The sequence below is a fragment of the Megalobrama amblycephala genome, linkage group LG12 (genome assembly GCF_018812025.1).
Source record: "Megalobrama amblycephala isolate DHTTF-2021 linkage group LG12, ASM1881202v1, whole genome shotgun sequence".
In the NCBI taxonomy this organism is placed as follows: Eukaryota; Metazoa; Chordata; class Actinopteri; order Cypriniformes; family Xenocyprididae; genus Megalobrama; species Megalobrama amblycephala.
Genome location: NC_063055.1, coordinates 12,504,093 through 12,531,618, shown reverse-complemented (window position 1 = coordinate 12,531,618; position 27,526 = coordinate 12,504,093). Strand labels below are relative to the sequence as shown.

The 27,526-nt window shown below is 37.8% G+C and overlaps 1 protein-coding gene across 2 annotated transcripts in view; it reads left to right on the top strand.

The window, feature by feature from the left end:
- The window catches only part of sema6bb (sema domain, transmembrane domain (TM), and cytoplasmic domain, (semaphorin) 6Bb), a 213,439-nt gene that overhangs the window by 132,553 nt on the left and 53,360 nt on the right, over window positions 1–27,526 (top strand). For both annotated transcript variants that reach the window (XM_048208825.1, XM_048208824.1), the window contains 7 exons: window positions 8,157–8,280; window positions 9,975–10,089; window positions 15,345–15,405; window positions 15,571–15,633; window positions 23,498–23,596; window positions 26,321–26,411; window positions 27,102–27,221. In XM_048208825.1, the coding sequence (XP_048064782.1) occupies window positions 8,175–8,280; window positions 9,975–10,089; window positions 15,345–15,405; window positions 15,571–15,633; window positions 23,498–23,596; window positions 26,321–26,411; window positions 27,102–27,221 (655 nt within the window). In that variant the 5' untranslated portion in view covers window positions 8,157–8,174. The remainder of the gene's footprint in view (window positions 1–8,156; window positions 8,281–9,974; window positions 10,090–15,344; window positions 15,406–15,570; window positions 15,634–23,497; window positions 23,597–26,320; window positions 26,412–27,101; window positions 27,222–27,526) is intronic.

The following is a 27,526-nucleotide window of genomic DNA, read 5'->3' as shown; positions in this document are numbered from 1 at the left end:
TTACAGCGCATGAAGCCTTCAGCCGGGTGAGGGGTCAACCTTGCCACAGTCTGCTCTATTGCCTCTGATGTGTTTATGATGATGTTTGCCCATTTAAAAGCTCTATTTTAAAGTCTTACTGCCCTTGAGATGAATTAAAACACAGGACTTAAAACGCATGACCCGTCGACTCTGTGTATTCAGTAGACTGAAATGTTCTTGAATAGAGTCACAATCCTTTGTAAAATATGTAATATTACACATAGTTCCCAGTTTCAGATCCTTCATTCTCACTGTATCACTTTCTCACTTTCATTTCCACTGTATATAGCAATTTCAGTGTGTGATTTGAAAAAGTTTTAAGGTCAGTAAGAATTCTCTTTTAAATAAATGAATACTTTTATTCAGCAAGGATGCTTTGAATTTATCACAAGTGGCAGACACTAAAGACAGTAATAATGTTACAAAAGACATTTTAACTTTATTTTTTCAGAATTCTTTAAATTGAATCATGCTTTCCAAAGAAATTTTAAGCAGCAAAGACAATGATAACAAATTTGATAATTATGAGAGATGTTTCTTGAGCACCAAATCAGCATATTAGAATGATTTCTGAAGAATCATGAAAATTGACAGGAAAAAAAATATTTTAAAATATATTAAAATAGAAAACGGTTATTTTAAATTTTACAATACTATCACAATAATTTTATTTTCTTTTTACTTTTTTTATCAACTAAATACAGTCTTGTTGAGCAAGTGAGACTTCTTTCATTTACACATTTAAAAATCCGACTCCAAATTTCGCATGATACACCCCATAAAAATACAGACAAATGGTGTAGTATGATATTGTTGGAGTATTGAGAACTGACCTGGGGTCAACCACAACTGTAAGCTGTATTTTGCATCACTTGTTAATACTGATTAACAAACAGTCTGTATAAGTGAATAGAGCTCAGATGAAATCTGTGGTTTTAATGGTGAAAGACAATTCCATCGTCTTGGAGTGGTGCCTGACCCAGAGAAAAGCCAATTTCCCCAGCTGTTAGCTTGCGCACAGTTTGTTCATTTAGCTCTCGTATATTTTCGCCAAAGCTGTTAAGCAGCATCTGTCTACGGTTCTCCCCTTTTCCTGATGTTTGTGTGTGTGCAATAGTGTAGCACCAGCCTGATTCATCCTTTTTTGTAGATTGCTGTATTTGTCTGGATGTTTTTCGTGTCTGCATCGAGTGAAAAATAGCTTAGGGTGTCTCTGCACGAGAAGGTGCTGCTCTGCTGGTTCAACCTGACGCCACACTCCATCAATTCAGAATCAGGATTACTGCTTCATGGGAAATCCGTGTGGAGCTGGAGCATATCTCTTCCCTGTCAGGAGTTAGGGAATGATGCAGTGTATCTTTATAATGTGAGACTAGGTCTTTGACGTGCATAGACCATTAAGTAGATCTTTAATTTCATGTTTCTTCCACCATGCAAAAAAATCAGCACTGGAGTCATCGGACTGCTTTAAACTGCCCTGATAAATGGCTTCGGGCTTTGACTGTGTCTGGAAAACAACCTATTAAAATGGTTGTGGCAGAATGGGAGAGTGAATTGGGCGTCATGCTATCCAGAAACAGGGTAGTAAATACTGAATGGCAGTCCAGACCGTGGCTGCCGGGCTCTGATATGGTTTTGTTTGGCTTGGCCCATTCCCCCAGGGGTCCGAGACGGAGGTTAACCGTCTCGGGTCACTGGAGCAGGATTTTAGGGTATATTCAGGAAAGGAATCAGCCTCCTCTTGGCTCCGGGTTCTTCCGGTTTCACTGCTTTGAAAGCATTCCAGACATTTTTTTTGGCCCTTTTCTACATATTCAACTTACGTCTTCCGATACTACTTCCAAATTGCTTTTCCCCCACCTTACTTCTGTTTTGTTTTTCTCCTGCTCTCTCTCTCTTGTATTTTGCTTCCTTCTGCTTAAAGGGTTAGTTCACCCAAAAATGAAAATTCTGTCATTTATTACTCACCCTTATGTCGTTACACACCTATAAGACCTTCGTTCATCTTTGGAACACAAAATGAAGATATTTTTGATAAAATCCGATGGCTCAGTGCGGCCTCTATTGCCAGCAAGATAATTAACACTTTCAAATGCCCAGAAAGGTACTAAAAACATATTTAAAACAGTTCATGTGAATACAGTGGTTCAACCTTAATGTTATAAAGCAACGAGAATACTTTGTGTGCCAAAAAAACAAAATAACGACTTTTCAACAATATCTAGTGATGTCCGATTTCAAAACACTGCTTCGAAGCTTTACGAATCTTTTGTTTCGAATCAGTAGTTCGGATCCCATATCAAACTGCCAAAGTCACATGAACTATTGAAATTTCGAAACACTTATGACGTAACAAAGCCTCGTTTACTGAAATCATGTGACTTTGGCGCTCCGAACCACTGATTTGAAACAAAAGATTCGTAAAGCTTAGAAGCAATGTTTTGAAATCGGCTCAGATATTGTTGAAAAATCTTTATTTTGGGGGGGTTTTGCCGCACAAAAAGTATTCTCATCGCTTTATAATATTAAGGTTGAACCACTTTTACTTTATTTTTACAGTCCTGTTTTGCATGTACATACTTATCGTAGTAATTACATTTACTGGGTAATAACTAGGTCTAGTCCTGAACCTACCCCTAAACCTAATCTTAACCCCTTGTATTATTCAATACTTTCTTGGTAAATACACTGTAATTACATTGAAAGTGCACATACTGTAAGTGCAAACAAAAACTTTGTTGAGATGGCAAAAATTGATGTTGACTATGGTGGATCAACATGGTTTGCATCCTGGAGCCTTTAAGGCAAATCTGATAACATGAGGTCACAGTGTGGGTTTTAGCAGAGGTCAAGGCCAGGCCGTGAAGCAGTTTCCCATAGCAAAAATATGCTCTCTGTAGGGGCCTTATGCAAGTGAAATCGATCCGTTATAGACTATATGCTGTAGCTGTTAAAATGTACCAAGACATTCTTTACCTTCAGATTCACAAATTAGAAGCAAATGTCAGATAGTGGTTTAATTTCTGTTCTCTCTGATCGTTCGGGTCTGATAATGTATGCGTTAATTCAGCTTTTTATTACTGATCACTTCTCTCATTAATGCCATTCTCTACACTCATTATCAGTATTTTATCTGGGACACACATAAATGAAGTTTGCTCTCAAATCCTTAGATGATTTATCTTGTTCAAATCCCTCAGGGGTCCGTAATGAAATCAGTGCCTTTCTTCTTTTACCCAGAATACATATCATCAGAACAGTATGCCTTTTAAAGGCAAAGAATAGGGCTCATAACAATCGAAGTCAAACACAAAGCATTTGAATTTCAACCAGGTTCAGTGTCCTTGAAATTCCCAGGATGCATCTTGACATTAGCATGGACACCTGCTTTCCGGTAGGCAGCTACTCATCGTGATCTCCAGCTTTGAGTTGTCACTTCCTCTGTTATTGTTCTGTGGTCTCAATTGACCAATCATTCCTCAGACTATTGGCAGTAGATCAGAGTTCATTAAGCAGCCTACGCTACCAAGCTATTATTGATTAACTAAGTGATTTGTTATCTTAAGTAACAGCTTTTCAATGGTCGGTCATCAGGCTCCTCTCACGGTATCTTTAGTGACCTCATTCAGATAATTACCTTCTCAAACGTTAGTAATTACATTGATAGGAGTAGCTCTATAGAGGAATGTGAATCCTATTGTTGTTGGTTGAGCCAAATATTAATTAAGTTATTAGTTTAATTTTTTTTTTTCAGTGTTAAAGTCTTTCTTTTTTTGTTTTTTTGTTTTTGTATGTAGGATTTCCTAAGAGAGTAAACACTGTAATGCTGTGGGTTTTTTGAACATTGCTCTGATTCAAGCTCTCTGAAATGTTAACTGGCTCAGCTAATGGCATGAGTTTGGATCTGGACTACCTGCTGACTTAGCAATGGCATTCTTTCCAGGCCATCCAGCTCCGATAGCGATTTTTGCGTGTGCATTCTTCGGAAATGCAAAGTATACCTAATCATTGTAGTCTGATTCCTAAACAAAAGACTCTTTTAAGCTGGTTCTTTATAGTGAATCAAACACATACAGTGCGACCGGTTTATCTCATTCCCGAACTAATGACTCATATGAGTCAATTCTTTTTAGTGTATCAAACACATACAGCGCAGCTAGTGCAGTCTGATTTCTGAACTATTGATTCTTGTAAGTCAGTTCTTTTTATTGAGTCAAACACATATAGCACAACCAGCATTTCAGAAATTCTTGAACAAATAACTTTTGATGTGCAGTCAATTTCACTGGCAAAAAAGGTCCTTTGTCTGTTGTCAAATGTGTAGTGATGTAATATATGGATTCCTATTGAAATCACTGGATTTCGCCCACCAGAATTCGTCATACAATGGTAAATGTGAGTCTTTGAATTGATTCTTTTTAATGAATCAAAGGCATACAGCTTGCACTGTTACTGTATTGTGTTGTAAGGGTCATGGTAATTTAAATCATTATAGTTACTGACTGATTGATCATAAGATAACGTGTAAATAAAGATTTAGTTTTGTCAGTTTTTTGAATAAATTTTTTTATTAGATTTTTTTTTTTTTATGTAAGGCTATATAAACATACATTTTGTAAGTATTGTATTCAATTTATTTATTTATTTATTTAACCAAAATTATATCATCATTTGACATTTGGCAATATAATTGAAAGACTTTTTTTCCAAATATTAAAAAAAAAAGAAATATATTGAACCGTCCAGAATCACGAGATTCCCATCCCTATTTTTATTAGGACAGCATTGAATGTTAGTATGACGTAAATGGACCAATCATGTTATCTGAATAAACTCTACCACAAAACATTTGCCATAATTAAAAGTGGGATGGTGTAAGTTATATCCAAGCTTGTATTTACTTCACCCCCTCTGCATCTGTTTAGCTTGCCGTCCCCTGAAACTCTATAGCTCAGAGTTTCTAATTATGCTAATTAAATGCGTGAGGCCTGGCGCATACTCGTAAATGATTAATTGTAGCAAGACAATAGAATCACTGATACCGACTTATGGCAGCGTCTTCTAGTTTTAGCTATCCTGTTCCGTCTGCCTCCATTTCCCAATTGGCCTCACTTCATTTTCTCTTTTTCTTCTCCATGTAAGCCTATTGTTGAACATAATTTGCTGCATTGGGTGTTGAACTATTAGTGTGTGGGGCGGCCTTGTTCAGACTTCAATAGGAGGAATTCTAGAAATGTCCTGGAAAGATAGTTAGCCCTGATAAAACGTCACAAGTCATTTCACTATAGAAATAGGCCCACAATGGATGTAGTTGTGTGCGTACATGTACATGTGTGCGTTTTGGACAGCAAGGCCACGCTTTGACAAATGAGAGCTGGCTGTTTTGCATTGTGTAACTCAGTTGGTGCTTAGCCACAGGAAAATGAGAAGGGTTTTTTTGAATAAAGAAATTGAGGCTGTCAGATATTAATACATGTACGTGTCATCTTAGCGCTGCGGTGCCGAAAAGCTCAACTGACGCTGATTTGTTTATGTTTGCACTGTGACTGTAACAAACTGCATTTCCACTAAAGTTTCAAAGCAAATGTTCACAGCTTGTTAACACTCAAGCAGAGAGATAGCTGAGCACTATTCATTCTTATATTGAGTTTCATGCTATTTAAACTACTGACCACAGTGGAAAATATATCAGAAACATATGACAACTGGGCATGTAATTTCCCAGGTTTTCCAGCCGTTCTTTTGTACAAATACAACAGTTCATTGTACAGAACATTCATTAGGTATGAAAAGCATGCTGTGCCTTTTCATAAATTCTGGTTTATGTTCTCTTCAGAATGGTTTTGTTATGTTGTCAAATTGTTCAATTTTTTTGTAATCTGTTCCTCTGACTTAATCAAAGCACAGTAGATAATTATTGAAGTTTAAAGGGGATATTTCACTCAAAAATCTAAATTCTCTCATTATTTGTTCAGCCTCATGTCGTTTAAGTACATTCAGTCCCCCCACCCCCAAACAATGAAAGTCAAAGGTTTCCAATGATATTTTGGACCCCAGTGGCTTTCCTTGTGTGGACAAAAACAGTGAAAACATTCTTTAAAATGCCTTCTCTGGTGTTTCACAGAAGAAGGAAAGTCATGCAGGTTTGGAACAACAGGAAGGATTTGACTGCATTTTTCTTGGTTGACATTTGAAGTGTGTATCGACTAGATGCATCAATTTTACTCATGTTTTTTCGAGCTATTAAAATGGTGCTGGTGTCTCTCAAACCAGAAAACGATACACACAATCATACATGTATCATCTGTCCATTGAAATCCCTTTTTCAGACAGTACCATTACGTTAGACTATTACAGACAATACTATTGTGACAGTTCTCTAGAGCTTCTCTGTGCCTCTCTGAAGTGCAGAGGTAATTTTCCACATAGATTGCATTGCACTTTAATTTGAGTGACATTTGTGTTTCCATCACATCTTTCTTTCTGCCATCTTTTTTCAAGAGGGCAGAAGTTCTGAAAAAATATAATACCTGCCTATTTTCAGGGATCCAATTTAAAAAGTCCATCTCTACTTGTGGTAACTTTTTCAAGCGCCTACATATGCAGGCACACATAAGCTTTGTAATAAAAAAAACTTGGTGACAGTACCTACAGTAGACAGCATTTTAAGGCATTATATGTGCGTATAATTATGTGTAGAAATGAGAACTGAATTGATTAAAAAAATGCTTTCAATGCAGTAGATAAAAGCATCAGCCAAATGCGTAAATGTAAATGTGGCATCGGGTGAAGAAACAGACAAGATGATGGTCACAGTCAAGTAATGTAGATTTTTACTGACACTTCTCAGCTCTGAATAAAAAATTGGATTATTGTTAAATCAAATCAAAATGGACTATTTTACCAATTATTTGTGTGTGCTGTATTTTTTTATGATTATTTTTAGATTATGTCATTGTTGGAATTGCCAAGTCTGCGTTTTTCCCACGGAATTGGACTACACTGTTGCCGCATGTTGTTTGTCATGTCCGAGGGTTAAAACGACCCTAAATAACATGGATAACATGGAATGCGATGAAACGTGATTGGGGCAGGATTTAAGTAGCAATTGGGTGGGTTTTGTTGTGAAAACCTGGCAACCTTGGTTAGCTTAACAACATGTGGTAACACCAAACTCTATAGTGTGCAACAGTCGGGTTCCGGAAGTAAAAAAATCTCATTCATTTTCTCCATAGGAAAACTGATTTTGAACAATTTATAAACCTTAAAAAAACAAAACTACTGTAAGCTACAAGATTGTTTATCCATGGTTTATGCTCTTGTTGAAGCCATCAGTCTGTATTATTTCAACTTTTTTTTTTTTTTTTTTTCAAATAATCATTTAACAGCGGTATTTCTGGTTAAAAACTACATTACTCATGATTCTTTTCCATCAATCAGAGAATCGTGACAATCAAATCATGCCAAAAGAATACTTTATAGTTTTATATTCATTTGTTGTTTTTAATTTGATTGCCATTCGCAGTAGTTCATGGCATTCTAGGTTTTTCCGTTATTAAAATACTATTTTATTTTAAATTTATTTTAAATACTTTTTTGCTTCAAATCAAAGTTTGTAATGTTGTGATTCACCTCGTAGCTGGTTGATTTGGTTCATGGCTTATAACTTTCACAAAACACTTTTTAAAAATCCCTATAGTATATTTCTCATGTATAGCATTTCAAATCAGTCATTTCTATGTCCATTTCAGTTAAGATGCTGCCTATGTAGGCAGTAGACACCAGCACAGCTCTAGGTTTTTAAACAGAGCCTCTCACTCACACATGCTTTGACCCCCCCCACCCCATTTCTGGCTCAGTGTGAAGCCCTTTTGTTAGGAGTCCAGGCAGTTCAGTCCTGGGTCCTGTGTCTTTGATGACAGTTCTGTGACACACCACATCGGTTGGACCATTATGGCTGACTGACACAAATTCTATTGGTGGATGACTTAATTGCTGATCTTAATCTCTGGGGTGATGATAGAGATGCTTTAGAGTCTATTAGAGTGCTAGTTTTGTTCACTAAAGAGAATGTGACCAGAAATCTTACTAGATCACCACCTCACCTGACTCTTTTCTGCATGTTCCTTTCATAGTGCCGGAGCTCCGCTACCATGACGACTGTGGCCAAACCTTTCATCGGGCTCTTCTGGCTCCTGCGGTTGGTGTGTGCGGTCTTCCCTGAGGAACCGGGACCTCTGAACTTCATCCCCACTGAAGGTAACAATGTCTCCATTTCACATGCAGTCAGTCAGGATCAGGGTTGGATCCCGTCTGTGCTGTCAGGCTCTCAGCTTTCACTTTCTTATGCAGAGCAGGCATGTGATTGATCACACGTCAATAATATTGATTCCATGCATCCCAGCTTAACTCATTCATGTCTGTCTAAGGTGAAAGATGAGAAAAGCAAAGGGCTTTATAATGCTTAGTGTAATAAAGAGACAGGGAGCTGCAGGAAGCTCTAGGGAGGGTGTTATCACATACTGAGAGAGGAACAGATACAAGACGGGTAAGAAACAGGGGTGTAAAGTACTTGAGTAATTGTATTTCATAACTATAGTGATGTATTATTTTGGGAAATTTGGTTTTCGCCCTGGGAAATTTCATAGCAAACAATAAATGTGACCGCATCGTTATGATCGAGAACTAGGTACCCTCTTCCTAAAAGTCCTAAAAGATCAATTCAGCTTAGGGCTGTCAAGCGATTCAAATTTTTAATCAAATTATTTACATGATGTGGAGATTAATTAATCTAATTTGGCTGAGAAATTACTCCCAAAAGATACTTTTAAAGTCATTATTGTGTAAAGCATCAAATAGACATTACAAAAAGTAGCTTCAGCAAGAAATATTGAAGAATATTGAAATTTGATCAACATAGAATTCAAAACAGCACTCGTGTGACATTGCACTCCTTGCTCGTGTGATATAGCTTAACTATATCATATTATGTAAATATGGGACAAAAACTCAAAACGGGCATTTGCCCCATATCTTGAATTTTAGGGACATTCTAACTATTTTCTATTGGCTCCATCATGCAGTGAGTTGTTGCTCTGCATCATTTTCATCATCAATCAACTGTATGAAATGTCAGATGGGGTAAGTGCGTTAAATGCGTTATTAATTTTAACACGTTATTTTTCACTGTAATTAATCTATTCAACGTTTTTAATCGGCAGCCCTAATTCAGCTATTTATCTACTGTTTATTTAGTTTTACTTTATTTACTCTAATTTTACATAATTTTGTATTATTTTTATCCCTGATCTTGCCTTGCTTTCTTCCTTCTGGATGCAACTACATTCAGATATCAAAAAACTATATGATTTTATAGTTGTGATATTTTGATGAATTTACAGTTTAAACATTTCAAGTAACAGTTTAAGGTAACAGGTTTCAGGATAATTCCTAAAAGATTAAAGCAGCTGTATATTTTCATGTAAAGAAAGTAGAATGACATGCTAATAAAGCCATTTTGTTTATTTATAGTTTTTCCATTCATTTACATTTTAGATGCTTTCCTACTTCCAGATACAGCTTTCTTGCATTCAAATATACTGTAAAACCAGATAGTTATTTGATAATTTGATGAATTTAAAGATTAAATATTTCAGGGAACAGATTTCAGGATAAGTACAATTTCTCAGTACATTTTACGCCTATGGTAACAACACTACTCGACTAGGCTGAACATATGATGAGGACAGACTTTATCTGTGAAAACCACTGAAGAGCAACCACAGGCAGCTGTCAACATTTTTATCTCAAGTGTGACTCGCAAGTGATCGAACGCCTCTCGCCTTAACGGATCACCTCACTCACACCCATAAGTGCAATGAAAAGATGATACAACCCTCTGTCAACCCTTTCCCTTTATCATTCACTGTCTCTTCTTCTCTTTTTTCCCTTAGTGGTAAGAAGGCATCCTGTGTTTCTCGGACGACCCCATCGCTCATCTCTCAGACAGGAGCCCTTACACATTCAGAGGATTCTGCAGGTCAACCGTACCCTTTACATCGGAGCCAGGTAGGGTGTGAAAAAATGCTGATTACCCTGGGCGTACACTGTAATTATTGTTACATCGGCATCTGTAATTACCTGCATGGAGATGTGTGTTTAAGTAAATTATGTGACATTCAAAAACAATCTCTTTTGAGATCAAGAGTCTGAATTGCTGCTGCTTGTAGATGGTAATTAAACAGCTTTCAAAGCTATTTAAAGGGATAATTCATTTAAAAATTAACATTCTGCCAGCATTTACTCATAACTTTTGTGTTGTTGCAAATCTGGCTTTCTTTCTTCTCTGGAACACAAAAGAAGATATTTTTAAAAATGATTGTTTTCAACCCCATTGACTCTCATTGTATGGACAAAAACAGTTGAAACATTCTTAAAAATATCTTTTTTGTGTGTGATAATGTCACATGATGATAATTTTGGTTTTATTTATTTGTATTTTATTTGTATTTTTTTATTTTACTTTTTAATTAAATTACTTTATATTATGAATTATAAAATCATAGTAGTTTGAACATTTCAAGTAATAATTTAAGGTATCATATCTTTTTCAAAATAGTTTTGGTAAGCCTCAGAAAAAGTCATACAAGTTTGGAATGACATGAGACTAAATGTAAATGAAGACAATATTAATTTGAGTGAACTGTCCCTTTAATAAACATAATGTGTTTCTTATTGTGGTGGTACTGGGTTATAAATGTAAATCTTCGACACCTGTATTTTTTTTTTTTTAGGATTTTAGGCCAGTGTGGTGCTTTAAAGAGGTCACAGGGTTAATGATGTTTTTGCTTTCTTTCTTTTTCTTTTTTTTTTTTGCCTACCTCACAGCAGCCGGGGTTAGGAATAGATAAACAAAAATACAACCTCATTAGGTTTGGCGCTTTAGAAAAATAAGCTGTTTTTGTGAATTTTTGCAGCATACTTCCCAAAAATGGTTGGCACATCCATTGGGAGAGTTCAAACATATGGTGATAGTTACCAAAATTTGTAGGGGTCCAGGGGGGAGGCGTCATACTCTAATAAATTCCCTCATACCGTGTCAGGAAATGACCTGCCCACTCGACCGTGTCAAAAATTAAACCTCAAAAATATATACATCACAAAAGCGCCACATGACTTTAGATGCCCAGACTGGAGTCTCTCATTAAAAAGGCCAGAAGTTTTTGGCCTAAAGAAGCTCAACTCTGAACTGAGCAACTGTTTCGCATACGTTTTCCAACGTGGCACAACTGTGGCCGGCGTAATTCAATGAAATTCAAGCCTCTCTGTGTGCAGTCAGCAAACTTTATGTACCTATCAGTGTCTGAAGTAAATGGAGGTGTTTGCCATAGCCAACAGAAAATGACCTCTGTGGAAAAGGAGATTTATTTAGCCGATAACTCGAAAGGGAGCATTCAATAATAACGGCAACACCGAGTGAAATAAAAAGGAGGCAATGCTGTGTTGGAAAGCGGGAGAGAGAGTCAGTGAAGTTTCAAGTCAAGGATATAGACAGCCTGGATTGACTGAATAAAGTCTGAAACGGCATGCTCAAGTGTGATAAGAGGTACAGACAGGTTAAATCCTGTTAGCATTAGCATAACTGCTCAAGACCGTGCCCCAAGAAAGCGACCAGCCTCTCAACCCCTTCACAGTATTAACTTGTGCCACACCTGGTCATGGATGAGAGGACAGAAGTTTTTTTTTTTTTTTTTTTTTTTAAACATGCTTGGTTTCCTCCAGAAATTTCTCGACTGCAAACTAGCCTCAGACTTGGGGGGAAAAGCAATAAATAAATACACCTATAAGACAAATGAGGTGTTTCTTTTGTGATCTGTATAAATAATTAACGTTCCGAGTAACTAGAGGAGGGCGACTTGGATTGCCAGCGGCGACCTGGTTAAGTCACATTAAATCAAGCCTCAGCCACCTCGTTGTGTTTGACCTCATCGAGAGGTCAAGTCTTTCAATTAAGCTCAGGAGTGAAACTCAACACATTCTACCCTCGAACCTGTCACTAACGGTGCGGGACAGGTTCCGGCTGACCTCTGAGGTCATGGAAACACCGCCTGACTGACGTACGGCCTCTACTGGTGCAGAGAAATGAAGGACTCAGCTGCCGTCAGGGCTGCCACACAGATGCCGTGGGGCATGGGACGAATGGTGTGAGACCTCCTGCTTCTCCCGTAGTGCTGCAATTGACAGATACACTTACTCTTTTAGCTGTCTCCTATGTGTTAAATATAGTCAGGCCCCCCATGAGAGATCCTGCGTCTCTCAGGCCCTTTTTGCACGTCAGTGTGGTCATAAATTTGCAGAACTGAATAAGGGCATAGTATTGTACCAAACACACAGTACTGCATAATATATCTCTCAGCAGTCCTGCATGAACTGATAAAATATGCAATGAATGCAATGTAAGTCGCTTTGGATAAGTGTCTGCCAAATGCATAAATATAATGTAATGTAATAATACAGTAAAGGTGGCCAAAGCACTTTGTCCTTCAGGCAATCTACCAGAGAGAGAAAGATAGATAGAGTGAGATGAAATCAAATAGGGAAAGCTGAATAAGGATAGAAGGTAAGAAAAAGAACTAGATTTTTAATTTTTCTAAAGAAAATGACAATGCATTGCGGCATTGCCATGTAAGATGTGTCAAAAGAACCCATGCCAGGTCTCTGATTTTCTGGTCTCTAGATATGACTTGAGTTTTATATTTTATCTGCCAGGTGAAAATTGCAGTTCTGATCTCTTGGAAAGTAAAAACTTGGAATTTCTGAATTGTTCAGTTTATTGCTAGGGTTGTGCAAAGTTCACAATTGAAGAATCATCTTCCTTGCCAAGTATGAATTTAAAATGAATTGGCCACATCAGGCAGGAAGTTCAATTGGAATGAAAGGAAGAGGAATTTACTGAATTGCAATTTGAATAAATTCAAATCTGTCGGTCCGTCCATCCATCCATCCATCCATCCATCCATCCATCCATCTGTATTTTCAAAACCATTGAACAAGGCTTTACTCTGTCTGTCCACCATCCATCCATCCATCAATCCATCAATCCATCCACTCATACATCCATCCACCCATCCATCCATCCCCACCCATCCATCCATTCATCCATCCATCCATCATCCATCCACCCATCCATCCATCTATCCATCCATATTTTTAAAACCATTAAACAAGGCTTTACTCTGTATGTCCACCCATCCATCTATCCATCCATCCATCCTTCCAGCCAGCCAGCCAGCTATCCATCCATCTGTATTTTCAAAACAATTGAACAAGGCTTTACTCTGTCAACCCATCCATCCATCCATCCATCTGTATTTTCAAAACCATTGAACAAGGCTTTACTCTGTCTGTCCACCATCCATCCATCAATCCATCAATCCATCCACTCATACATCCATCCATCCACCCATCCATCATCCATCCACCCATCCACCCATCCACCATCTATCCATCCACCCATCCATCCATCCATCCATCTATCCATCCATATTTTCAAAACCATTGAACAAGGCTTTACTCTGTATGTCCACCCATCCATCTATCCATCCTTCCATCCTTCCAGCCAGCCAGCCAGCCAGCCAGCCAGCCAGCTATCCATCCATCTGTATTTTCAAAACAATTGAACAAGGCTTTACTCTGTCAACCCACCCATCCATCCATCCATCCATCCATCCAAAACCATTGAACAAGACTTTAAGCCAACAATCAAAATTTGTCTTGACATAATTTACTAGTTTTGAATTTGAATTCTACTTCCTTCCTTCAAATTGCAATTCTGTATCCTGTTTGCTGCCTGTTTTTTTTCCATCCAGCATTTTTATGTGATGTCTCTAAATTCACATAACAATAAGTCTCCATAGCACACTATGCAAGTTGAGTTACTTGCATTGAAATTTTGAAAGAAGATAAAAAGTAGAGTTTGTGTACGAGATAAAGAAAGAGACAGAGAACAGAAAAGATACAAACAGAGGGACTGAAAAAGAGTTTTACTGGCCCCTGTCTGTTCTGTTCTTGCCAATGGTCTGCATGTCTTGTCCAAACCATCTGTTTTGTTTGGTAACCTTGTGTAATATAAAGCCTGTTTTTATATTCATTTAAATGTGACAGTACTGTTGAACTCCAAACAGACCTCTTGCTTTGCTTTACTGCTTGGATTATTGTGTCTGCTTAAAGTTTGTGCTCTCTAAATAAGGCAAGCAGTGTGTAAGTGTATGATAATTTTAACCAGGGCACTTAGGGGCCGCCCTGCTCAAAGAGGGAATGGCCAAGGGGGATTCGTTTTAACAAACCACACAGAGAGGGATTGAATAATTTATAGTCCGTCTCATCAGACTCTCTTCAAGAACACACATATACACACACAGTCTACATTTTTGTTGATGTGTCCACAGAGCAGTGATGCAGATGGAAGTCTGTGAAAGATAAGATCAATACTACTGCAATAACATGGGCTAGTCTGTGAGCTTGGCAAATTCACAGATTACAACATTTCAGAAGGAAAAAGAGAGAGTGAGAGAATCACAAGATTTGAAATTCTCTGGCTCTCTCTTCGGGCCGCATGGCAGCTCTTAGTCCTTGATCAATATTCAGGCATAAACCACAGTACTCTATAACACCCAACACGCCTTGATTAAAAGAGATCAGATTCATAGAGACTTTAATAGATGCCACAAGGTTATAGAAAGATTATTAAAGTGGTTGCAGGAAGTGCCAATGCACTGGATGCTGTGTTCAAGATGAGGAGCTGCATGCAACACGCATGCAGTGTGGGGGTGGGTTATGAATTATGGAGGGGAAATCAGGCATATCATAATGCAAAGAATCGTGATAATGTAGGACGGGCTGTGGTGAATCGTTTAACTGAGTGTTTGCACTAAGACTGCAGATCTGGGTGAATTCATGTAGGAACAAGAATGTAATATCAATTTGTTAAACAATTGAAGAACGCACATTATGCTTCAGTGTGTGAGGTTGAGGTCTTTGGATTTCAGATATTTGTTCACTGCAAAAAAAATGATGTTTGATCTTGATGTGAGGTTTATTTTTCTTGTTTTAAGCATACGCCTCGTTAAATGATTTAGTTTTTTCTTGTTTTAAGTCTAAATCTAATTGTGGTATATGAGGTAATAGTAAATGTATTTCATTTTTTAAGATATTTAAATATTAATTCTTACCTTTCTGATTAAGAAGAGGATTATTTTTCAGTGTTGTGTTACTGCTTTGTGGTGGTCTCTCACTCTTTCTCTCTCACTGTGCTTACGTGTCAGAGATGACCTTTTCCGAGTGGAGCTGGACAACGTGGTGGGAGAAGAGATGTTTTACAGCAAGGTGAGAACGGAAACACACACACACACACACACACACACACACACACACACACACACACACACACACACACACACACACACACACACACACACACACACGTGCTTATACATATACTTTGTGCTGGAAATGAACAGTCACTCATTACTAAAGTTCCTTCTGTTACAGAAGAGGGCATGGGAATCCAACAAAAATGACATCAGAATCTGTAGAATGAAGGGAAAACATGAGGTGAGTGGATATTCTCACACACATTTACTTAAATGTATATATTTATATAAACGCACACAGACACACATGTAGGGTTTCCATGTTTTATGGGGAAAAGAGAACTTTCTGCATTTTTACATTTTCAAAAAACATAATTTAGTATGATTTATAATAATGTCCCCACAAAGTCAAAGATTTCTGGTATTGCCATCCTTGTGAAGACATTTTGTCCCCACAACATAGTGTTTACCAAGACCACACACAAACAAACAAATACTGTATAAATATAAATTTATATTTGTTTACCCATATATTTTAACATGCATGTATATACTGTATAAAATATATATAAAGGTTTTTGTAAGCTAATTTTTGGGCAATGATAGATAGCCATCACATTTGTATGTCTATTATTTCTATATCTATAATATAATTTTTTATTATTATTTTTTTTTAAATTTATGGTTTTATTTATTTTTCATTATTCAGACATTATTATGCATATTGAGCTGTTTTCATTGTACAACCTACATTGGCTGGTCTCTGCAGTTGAGGCAAAACCTGACCCATACAAACAAACATTAATATCAACAACACACTGTTAAACAACAACACACATTTATTCATGTTAAATGCTTATATATGTCACATTATTTGTGCCCCTGCTCATACTCTAAGGTACCATTACAAGAGCTGCCTGTAGCAAATTTTCAGGAAATCAGATTTTCTGTGCTATGTGCAAAATAGTGAGGGGTGTCAAAAGCTGCCAGCGGTCCCCACAACTGCCCACGCATGACCACTGCAGATATCTTCCTTTCACACGCCCTTTCTGCTTCGTCTTCTGGAATGCTGGGTATTTTGTCTGACTTCAATAAGAGTGAAAGGGAGTTTTTATTGAAAGGTGTCTGTGTGGGAAGAGTGAAGGATGACTTAATCCCCTCCAGGCGAGAAAGAGAGGAAAAAGAGAGAAAACGACTTATTTAACACTGAAAGTGACACCTGACATTGAATCTGGGTGAGAGCGCGTAAGACAAAAGCACAGCAGAGAGCAAGTGAGATGAGACATACAAAGGAATGGAGAAAGCGAGCTGATCTCCCACCTGTCTGCCCTAGGGATGGATGGAAAGACAGAGAGAAAGACCAGCATACAGTAGATGAGGGAATGAAGGGATCAGTAAGAGAGAGAGTGGACAGGAAAGATGTTAAAGGATGGTTCACCTAAAAATTAACATTCTGTCATCTTTTACTCACCCCGTGTGTTGTTCCAAACCTGTATAATTTACTTTCTTCTTCCTTTGACTGAAATAAATAACACTTTAATTCTTGAATTAATATTTCACTTGAGGGGCAGATGAACAGTGAATAAATTTAAACTTAATTTTTGGTGTCCTTGTCAGCCAAGTCAGTGGTTTTTTTTTTTTCTGTGTGAAGATTCTTCAAAAAACTCTCCTTACATGGTCCGTATAATGACACGGATGACATTTGGAATGAGTAAATCATGACATAATTTTAATTTTGGGGGTGAACATCTTTAGAAGGTGAGTCAGCTATAAAATAAAGGAAAGAAATTAAGGGCAAGAGAAAGAGGTGTTGTTGGGAGGGAAAGGAGAGAGAGGGAGAGAATTACCCTCTTATAGTTAATAAGTCTGCAAACATGAGAGGTCATGCAGAGATGAACGAGAGACGAGACAAGCTCTTAAACAGAACCCAAGATCTCACGCTGAGTGGACACTGATATACACACTCACGCACACACACGTCTGCACAAACGCTCGCTGTACACCCGTACACAGCGTCCTCTAGTCCTCATGTGTGAGTCCTTGCGTGTTTCACTGTGATACATTTGCCACTAGGGTAATTGGTTTTGGTAATTAAATGTTTCTGCACGGCTGATCTAAGAGGCCACGCGGCTGTAATTGGGAGGGAAATTCAATCTCCACATCTCTGCCCCTTTCAGCTGGATCTGCAGGAGGCCATTTTGAATCTCTGATGAATGCAGATGCAGTCACTTCCCTTCTCTCTCTCTCTCTCTCTCTCTCTCTCTCTCTCACACACACACACACACACACACACACACACACACACACACACACACACAAGGACTCTGGAGTTGGTTTAATGTAAGGCAACTGGGGTGCAGCCAGTGCATACAGAAAAGAAATTCTATGCCAGTTTATGGACATATTATGATTGACAACACTTAGACAGATTGTTTCACCGATAATGTGCTGATGCAGCTCACTACTCTTCCAATTACACACCTGCATGGATGTGCTGAATATTAAAGGGGTGGTTAAGTGTTTTTTTTTCTAGGCTTTATTGTGTTCTTGGGGCGCAGTTTAACATGTCTTAATGCTTAGTTTTTTTGAAAACGCTGTATTTTTCATATTTTACGTTTATTTTACACCTCTGTTTCCACTGTCATATGAACGGCGCATTTGACTTCCTGCTTCTATGAAGCCACTCCCTCCGAAATACGCAATGTGCTCAGATTGGTTAGCAGGTTGGTAGCTGGCCCAGTGTATCGTGATTCGCTGAAGCGTCCGGAAACGACACGCCCCTTGCCATCCGTTGCTTCAGTCAAAATAATAAAAAATAATAGCGTCTATATTGCTGTATCAGATTGAGCCCGAATTAGACCCAGATGAAGAGTCAATCGCAATCGCGACTTTTAAAGGACGTTTATGAATGGTATTTCATTTAGTATTTGTGTCAAAGTGTTTAGATATGCTGTCACTGCTGTTTGATAGCTTTCAATATACAGTTTTATCCTGATAAAGCTTTACTGTAGCCGAATACATGACTGAGTAGTCGCATTTTTGTAAAGGAAGCGTTTAATTTATGGCATGAACAACTGCTTGTCTATGAACATAGAAGTTTGTTGGCATTAGTTGAAGTATGCACTAGAATTTAGCTAACTGGCTAGCGAAGCAAAAACAAGTTGCTCTTTGTATATGTCCTTGATGCATCCAAAAATAGCAACAGAACTATAGGTTTAAAAGACATGTACAAAGAATAAAATGTACTTACAGTTTTTTAAGCCAATAAACAGCAGCTTCTGCTTTTAAAGTGGGAACTGCTTCATCTTTCAGTAATAGCCATCCAGCGTTGAACTCGTGTAGATTCTGGAAGCTGTCTTCAGCGTCGCATCCAGTGTAGAAAATATCACAGATTGTAATGGGTTCTATTATCTTTTGACATGGCCTCGCCCACTTTGTTGCGCGTTCCCAGGGGCGTGTTTTGAGGGTTTATGATGTCACCAACCCACCAACGGGTTGTTTTTGTAGGCATTAAACTGCCATAACTTTAAAAGATAATATCTCCGTTTGCATTGAACTTTCAGCACTGTAACTTTGCAGATACTGTTTATGCTCAACCAGCAACATTACACACTAACTAAAGTTAAAAAAGTGAAATCGCATTTAACCAGCCCTTTAAATAACCACTCTGAATCTGAATTGAAAATATTTGGGTTCTACAAAGAACCCAACTAAAACGCTTTAAATCTGCTCAGTATGTTCTCTGCATGTTTGTGTGTAAAATAATCATGCAGAATCTGAATTCTGAATCTAAATGATCCAAACTGAATGTGAATTCGGAACGTATTATAAATTCTGGATTTAAAAAACATTCTGAGTCTGAATTGTAAATCTAAAAGAACCACTCTGAATCTGGATTCTGAATCTAAAGGATCCAAACTGAATATGAATTCTGAATTTAAATAGACTGCATGTAATTCTGAATCTGGTTTGGAAACCGTTTTGAACCTAAATTCTGAATTTGAATTCTTAGTTGAAGGTGCATTTGTATATTCTCAATATAAGTGAGCGTGAGCCACTATGAATGTGAATTCTGAATCTAAAGGATCCAAACTGCATTTGAATTCTGAACTGCTCTAAATCTGAATTCTGAATCCAAGTGAACCACTCAAGCACTCACTGGCTAATTGCATCTTTACTTTGTTAGCATTCTATTTGTTATTATTGTTGTTTTTTTGGTCTTACGTTTTTGTTGTGTTCATTTGGGTTTGCGCTCTGACAGGTCCATTTTAAGTTGTATAGGTTTAACACACTTTTAGGGCACGTTCCAATCCCTAGTCCTGATTACAGTACTGTCTCTCACTCAAGCTTTTGAATCCTTAAGCTCCATGATTGCTTTAGTTAGCCTGCTCTCAATGTTGTTGATAGCCCATGGTGTGTTCACCAGCCATCAGCGTCAAAGTGTGTGAGGGGGCGTGGATTAGCCCTAGAGCAAAAACACAAATACACACAATCCCTCTCTTTCACATACACAAAACTCCAATCATTTTCTCCTCACTTTTGTCCATCTCTTTATTTCTTAGTCAATCCTTTTTCTAGCTAACATACACATCCTACATAAACACAACACCATAGTCTGTGTTCCCTGGCAGATTTGCACTAATTTAGCCCCTGCTGTTAATGTGGTCCCTGTCTGACCGAGGCTGCTGTCACTGCAATTACAAAGAGAATTCTAGAGATGACAATATTGCCATGGGAGAGAGTGAGATTGAGGGGAAAAAGAGGTCTCTGCCAACTTTCTTCTGCTCTTTCCTTCTCAAAGCTCTGCAGTATTCCCTCTCCTATCATGGTTAGAGACGCAGACTCAGCTGAGCATGTAATGGAAACTTCTGAGAGTTAGTTTTGTTTATTGTAAATATGACCCTTTTATTATGAGGAACAGTGTCTGAAGTGGTTAAGTGGACACCCGCGAGATGAGTTACACTCTTAGTTGATAATGATGTGCAGAATTGTGCAGTATCCAGGCAGTTGATCGTGCTGTGTAACACCATATGTGACATTACGCTGAACGAAGTCCTTCATTTTCAGCAAGAGTTGGACACTGCCATCATTGGCGATGCTAAAACTGAGCATTGATCAAAAACAAATGAGCTTTAATCGCAAAAATAGAAAGCGATCGACAATGTTCTGTTGTTCATTGCTTGCAGTTACTGGCAGTAAATATTTAAATATTTAAATATTTAATATTCACCCAAAAATTCTGTCATTAATTACTCACCCTCATGTTGTTCCAAACCCGTAAGTCTTTCGTTCATCTTCAGAACACAAATGAAGATCTTTTTGATAAAATCTGAGTTTTCTGTCCCTCCATAGACTGCCTTTGCAAATGAAACTCTGACGCTTCAAAAGGTTCATAAAGAGATCGTAAAACTAATCCATATAAATTGAGCGGTTTAGTCCAAATTTTCTGAAGAGACTCAATCACTTTATATGATGAACAGATTGAATTTAGGCTTTTATTCACATATAAACAGTCATCATCTCACATCAGTTGTGGTAAACAGAAGCTCAGACATGTTTGCTTGACGTACGAGAACCAATGAGGTTCATTCTTGTGTGTTACGCAGCACATTTGAGGGTTTGTTCTCACGTGTCAAGCAGTTTCGGTTGAGCCTCTGTTTATTTACGTTGATCAGTGTTTATATGTGAATAAAGACTACATTAAATCTGTTCATCATATAAAGTGATCAAGTCTCTTCAGAAATTTGGACTAAACCACTCAATTCATATGGATTAGTTTTACGATCACTTTATGAACTTTTGAAGCATTAAAGTTTCAGTTGCGAAGGCAGTCAATGAAGGGACAGAAAACATCAAAAATATCTTAATTTGTGTTCCAAAGATGAATGAAAGTCTTATGGGTTTGGAACGACATGAGGGTTTATAATTAATGACAGAATTTTTTTTTTTTTTTTTTTTGGATGAACTAACCCTTTAAACTTATGACTTGTTGGAAGCTTCAATCTGATGACGTCTGGTTTGGACACATTATGAGGCACTGTCAGTCTGTTGATGGTTTATGGTGTTATTGTGGGACTGCATTTTGAAGGAATGTGTTTAGATATAAAGATATCAGTGATCTAGGAATGTAGGGAGTACTCTACACAGATGTGCGGTGTTGGTGTAGATGTCATGTCTAGAGACTCAACAGAGAGGAAGAGAAAGAGAGAGACAGAGGAGGAATTCACTTGTTCAGCTCAGCATCTGTTAGAAAAAAACATCTGCCAGAAAGACAACGCCCTTTTACTAAGGTTCTCACACACACAAGCTTGGGTGGTAAACTTATCTGGGACCCGGTATAAATAATTAAGTACTTGACACCAACAGTGAGAATTTGCAGGGATAGTCAAGGTCCTGTAAGCGGAATAAATATGGCATGCAGGAACAGGGTATAAAATCGAAGAGAGGGGAAGAATTTTTTTTTAATAAAAGAGACTTTACTTGAGCTCGAGACAGAGACCTTCACCTCCTTCACTGTGACTTCACACAGAAATACTAAAAACCTCTCAAACCTTATTCTACTTCTTTTTTTTTTTTTCTTTTTTTTTCTTTTTTTTTTGGGTGTGTGTTTTGATGCTTTGGCAACAATCTTGCTAATAAATTACTAAAAATTGAAAAGCAGAGACAAGAACAGTCTGGAGGAGAAATGCTGCTGAAGTGGAAAGGGTGGGTTATAGAAGGACAAAGAGGAAGGATAAAGGGATAATTGGACTGGTAGTAGAAGAGGAAAAATAAAGGCACGAGGAAAGAACCATTGTGAAACACCGAGTCGAGGACAGTTGATGGTGCAGAGGACGTCCAGCACTAGAGAGAGAACCCCCTAATGGACTAATGAATAGTGTGTAAATGAATCAGGCCTCTTTGAAAATATGAAATGAGGGGATGAAAATGGAAAGACCAGGTGATAGTGATTGAAGAGCTGGAGGAGAATGAGAAGGCCGTTGTTGTTTATCAACGGGATGTACTTTATCGCTTAGAAGACCAGGAGCCGTGCCAAGCGTTTGGACTCTTGGAGGAATTTTATCGAATCAGTTTTATGAGTAGAGTTATGGGGTCTTCGTGCACCGGGCTCCTACAGAGACTCAAAAACGCAAATACACACACAGGATACATCTGCATCACAACACCACCTAGTACGCACAATGCCGTTATGATTAAAAAAAAGCATCTGTCTTACAGAGAGACTCATAAACAGGCTAGGCATGCTCATAGCAATGCATTGTGGGCTGACATTTATGTGATTTAATGTGCCGTTTGTCAGCTGTTATTTTAAATGAACAAACAAAACCATACAAAGTAACATTAGAAATTACAAATATTTAATTAATGTAGGTAATTGAATTAAATTTTAATCAAAAAATCCAACAAAAAGAAATTAAATTACATAGTAAGGATTTTTTGTCATGTATGTAACAAAATCATAAAGTGTAGAATTAGAAAATACAAATGTTTAATTAAATAATTTTAAATTTAATTAAAGTAAAATAAAAAAAAACTAATAAAAAGGAAATTAAATTAGATAGTAATGATTTCTCTCACATACTATTACTCTCTCTCCTCATTTCTCCACTGAAAAACAAGAACCCTGTGAGGACCTGAGCATCTGGAATAACACTCACTCCCACTTCTCCCCCTCCGGCTTCTTCCACACGTCCTCACTCTCTCTCTCTTCATCCGATAACAGATTGCTGTGATCATGTAGCCCTATTGCCCACAGGTTGCTGCCCATCAAATGGTGCCACGCTGGCGGGCACACGCGGGGTACACCGGTGGGGGGCAGCACGTGGGGGAGCATGACATAAGCCATCTCTATTTCACATCTCTTAAAGCCCTTCACAGGTGCAGAGCTCAAACATGTGCGTTCAATTGAACCGAGGTTTAGCCAAATGACTCACTGTGGCGTGCCTATGGTTTGCCAAGTGAATTGTTTGTACAGATGCAAACAATCCCTGGAATAAAATTGAAAGTGCTGAGAAATGTGATGTCATTCTTAGGGGGAATTCGTTCAAGAGTTTGATTTAGGAGACAAATGACTTTCTTCTTTTTCTCATGATGTTGTTTTTTAGGACGAGTGCCGTAACTACATGAAGGTTCTGCTCAGCCGGCAGGGTGGACTGTTTATCTGCGGGACCAACGCCTTCAATCCGTTATGTGCCAATTATACAGTGAGTACTACATACTCGAAACACACTTGCACAAAAATGTATTTCAGAACCTCACCACACCCTCTGTTCTTTCATTACCCCAAAGTTTTGACAATGTTTTTAGGGTCTGTATTTTCTCATTACATACTTTATTTATTCTCCGCAGCCCATTACATCTCTCACACATATTTTATTTCATTCTCCCTAACTGCTTTTTGGCTTCAAAACTTCACAGTGCATTTCAGAGCACTGCTTGCAGCGTCGTTCTAAACGACTGGCCTCATCGGGTCACTATGCGTTTTTGACCCGGATGGGAATCACTTCACAACCCCCAAGCAGAAAGAATCTCCCCTGCTGTTTGTTTATTCTCTGTTTTTCCACCTGCCTGGCTGTCAATTTGCCCATAAGCAGCAAGCTGTTTCTGATGACCTCAAGAGCAAAGAGCTGTCATTAATCAGTCTAGATGCGGTTTTCTGTGCGTGGTTGTTTATTCGAAAAGAATGGTAATGCCACTCAATGGGCACGTTGTTTGAATCCAAGACTCTGAGTGGCTCTCTCTCTCTCTCTCTCTGTGTGTGTGTGTGTGTTGTGTTGCCTTCCATCCATCTGGCCAGTATTGCCCCCAGCGTACGTGAGTCACATTAATGGAGGGTCTTAGCTTCTGGTCCACCTGCGACATCAAATTGAAAACCACATCCATAAATGCTGCACCTCAGAACTGCTACGCATGATTTCTGAACCAATCACACAAATAATATATATAATAATATAAAGAAGAAAAACACATAATTATTAATCATCCGGATTCTAGCCTGGTATAATACACTGCCCAGCCAAAAAAAAAAAGTCGGTGTTTGGATTTAAATAGACAAATGTTTAAAGGCTTTATTTTCTCCCAAAACTGAAAATTATCCCATGATTTCCTTTGTTTCAGACGAACACAATCAGAAATATATTTAAAAATATCCTTGCTCCTCCAAGCTTTATAATAGCAGTGAATGGGGGTCCACCTTTTGAAGCCAAAAAATGCATCTCTCCATAATAAAAGTAATCCATATGGCTCCAGGGGGTTATTAAAGACCTTCTGAAGCAAAGCGATAAATATCCATATTTACAACTTTATTAACTATAATAAATAGCTTTCAGCAGACACATCCATTTGCAGCAGAAGAGTAATCTCTGACCCGACGCATGACAACGAACGCGGAAGCACAGAGGATAGAGCAAATTAAAACACCGGTCACGAATTAGAAGTCTGAAATGATCATTTTTAAAGAGAAATGTCAGAGAATTTCACAGCTCTATTTGTTTGAACCGCGAGAGGCATCTAAGCTTCCAATACTCCTACATCATGCGTCATACATCACTTCAGGGGGTTACTCATTTGGCGTAAGTCGACTTGCGCAGTATGCGTACGGTCGACTGCCGGAAGCTAGTTATTTGAATGTATAAAGTTTTAAATATGGATATTATCGCTTGACTTCAGAACACCTTTATTAACCCCCTGGAGCTGTATGGATTACTTTTATTATGGATGGATGCATTTTTTTTTTTTGGCTGAAAGAATATAGTCATATACATCTAGGATGGCTTGAGGGTGAGTAAATCATGAAATAATTTTCATTTTTGGGTGAACCATCCCTTTAAGAGTCTATAACTGGATCATTATTACAGTGATTATTATGTTTCTAGCATGTTATATGTTTTGAAACAGTTCTTCTAACCATAATTGATTGAGTGTGTAGCTTTACATTTCTTAAACAACCATGTAGGAAGACACATGCTCATGTTTCAGGATGACAATGTCAAGATTCATCAAGCTCAAATTGTGAAAAAATGGTTGGTAGGGAGCATGAAGAATCATTTTCACACATGAATTGGCACCTCTGAGTCCAGACCTTAAATTCATTGAAAGTCTTTGGGATGTGCTGGAGTAGACTTTACAGAGTGCTCACCTCTTGCATTGTCAATACAAGATCTTAACCAAAAAAAAAAAAATGGTGGAAATAAATGTTATTTATTTAAATGTTAAAAACACTACTGTACAGTGAATGCCTGGAGATGGGAAGCAGTTAGTAGAAGTCTTTTGTAACAAATTACGTTTCCAATTTCGTTAAGTAATATTACTGTTTTGCAGCAATTTGAGAAACAGCTTTTAGGAAGAAAATTGCAGACAGTAAAATAAAATTTTCATAAGTGACATCTGTGCTTCCCTGATCTTGACAACCACCTGCCGCTATTTCCATCAAGGGAATTAGAAAGATATAAGTTTGAGTATGCAAAAGTCTCGAGGACATGAAGAAATTCCATCTGTCAAGTCTGAAACACACTGTCGCAGATCTGAGTAATGAAAAGAATTATCGCACACCTGTAATGCAACATTACACCTGTCAAGAGTTTAAGAGGCTCTCTAGAGACAGAAATGTATGATAGAGACAGAAAGAGAGTGCACAGGTTTATTTATAGTTAGTTTTAATGGCCTGAGAGTAATTTTCAGCTTGAACTGTAATTGTGCTATAAATCGCCTGTGGATGTTTTTGAAATTAAATTTTGTGCATATGCTTTAACTCTGCTTCTCTTATTCCTACACTGTTACTATTTCTCTCTTTCTGCTTTTGTATTAGCAAACTGTACATTTGAGAGCATAACATTTATTTTGCTAGTTTTAGCTTTTCTGCTACTTTCTGTGCACTGGGCATTTTTGTCTCTAATTAATGAATGTTTTTTCTATGTATGTGTATGCAGGGAGACACTCTTGAGATGGTGGGTGAAACCGTCAGTGGGATGGCTAGATGCCCATATGACCCGAAACATGCCAACGTGGCCCTATTTGCAGGTGAGACTCCGCCACCGTATTCTGTTGCTTTCTGCATTAACACAATGAACAAGACAGCAAACCGTTCCTGCGTATTACAGGACTATATATAGTGCGGTAATGCTGATGTCCCTGCTGTTATTATTTAACTTAATTACATGCTGGCATATGAACAATATTTATGTGTGTATCTCACTCTAATCACGTACATATGCTGTCCAGCACATTCCCTGCACGGTATTATGGCTTTACTGTTTCCTGCCTGGACAAACCTAAAGGAAATGAAATTTTTTTTAATATATGAAGATGCATTACACCAACGAAAGTATATTGAGAGCATTTTTTAGTCTGCAAGGCAGTGCTGATCAATCAGAGAAGGCAAGGAAGCTAAACAACTAAAAATAACTGTTGTTTTATCAATTTACCACCTAATGTGCATAACTCAGATGCATGAAACATGTATTCTGCTGCACAAAGGGGAGATTATAGATGGAAAAGGAGAAAGTTTTGTATTGTATTATATTATATTATATTATATTATATTATATTATATTATATTATATTATATTATATTATATTATATTATATTATATTATATTAGTATTTTGAGAGAGTGGTTATATATTTTATTATTAGATTATATTTTATATAATATTATCTTTGCATATTTTTATAGAGATATTCTATATAGTTTGTGTGATATTTTTGCAGAGGGGAATCTCTACACTGCCACAGTGACTGATTTTCTGGCCATTGATGCCGTGATCTACAGGAGTCTGGGGGACAATCCTGCTCTGCGAACGGTGAAACACGACTCCAAATGGTTTAGAGGTAATAAAGACGTCAAACGTTAGTTGACAGGAAGGGGAAGCCGTGCAGAGTCAGCACGTGGATGTAATATTAATGTTGTTTGTGTATATATTATGTGTGTGTGAGAGAGAGGTAAGAGTATTAATGCATGTGTCCTGTCTGTTGTTAAAAAGCATTTGTTTTCATTCTCATGACTTTACTGTTCCAAAACTAGTGAGCTGCCTTGTTGCCTACTGTCTAAACAGGCAGCTGCCTGCTAAGGCAGCCTCTTAACTATCATGGAATGGTCATAAGTGACCATTTTAAATATAAATATGTCAAAAATA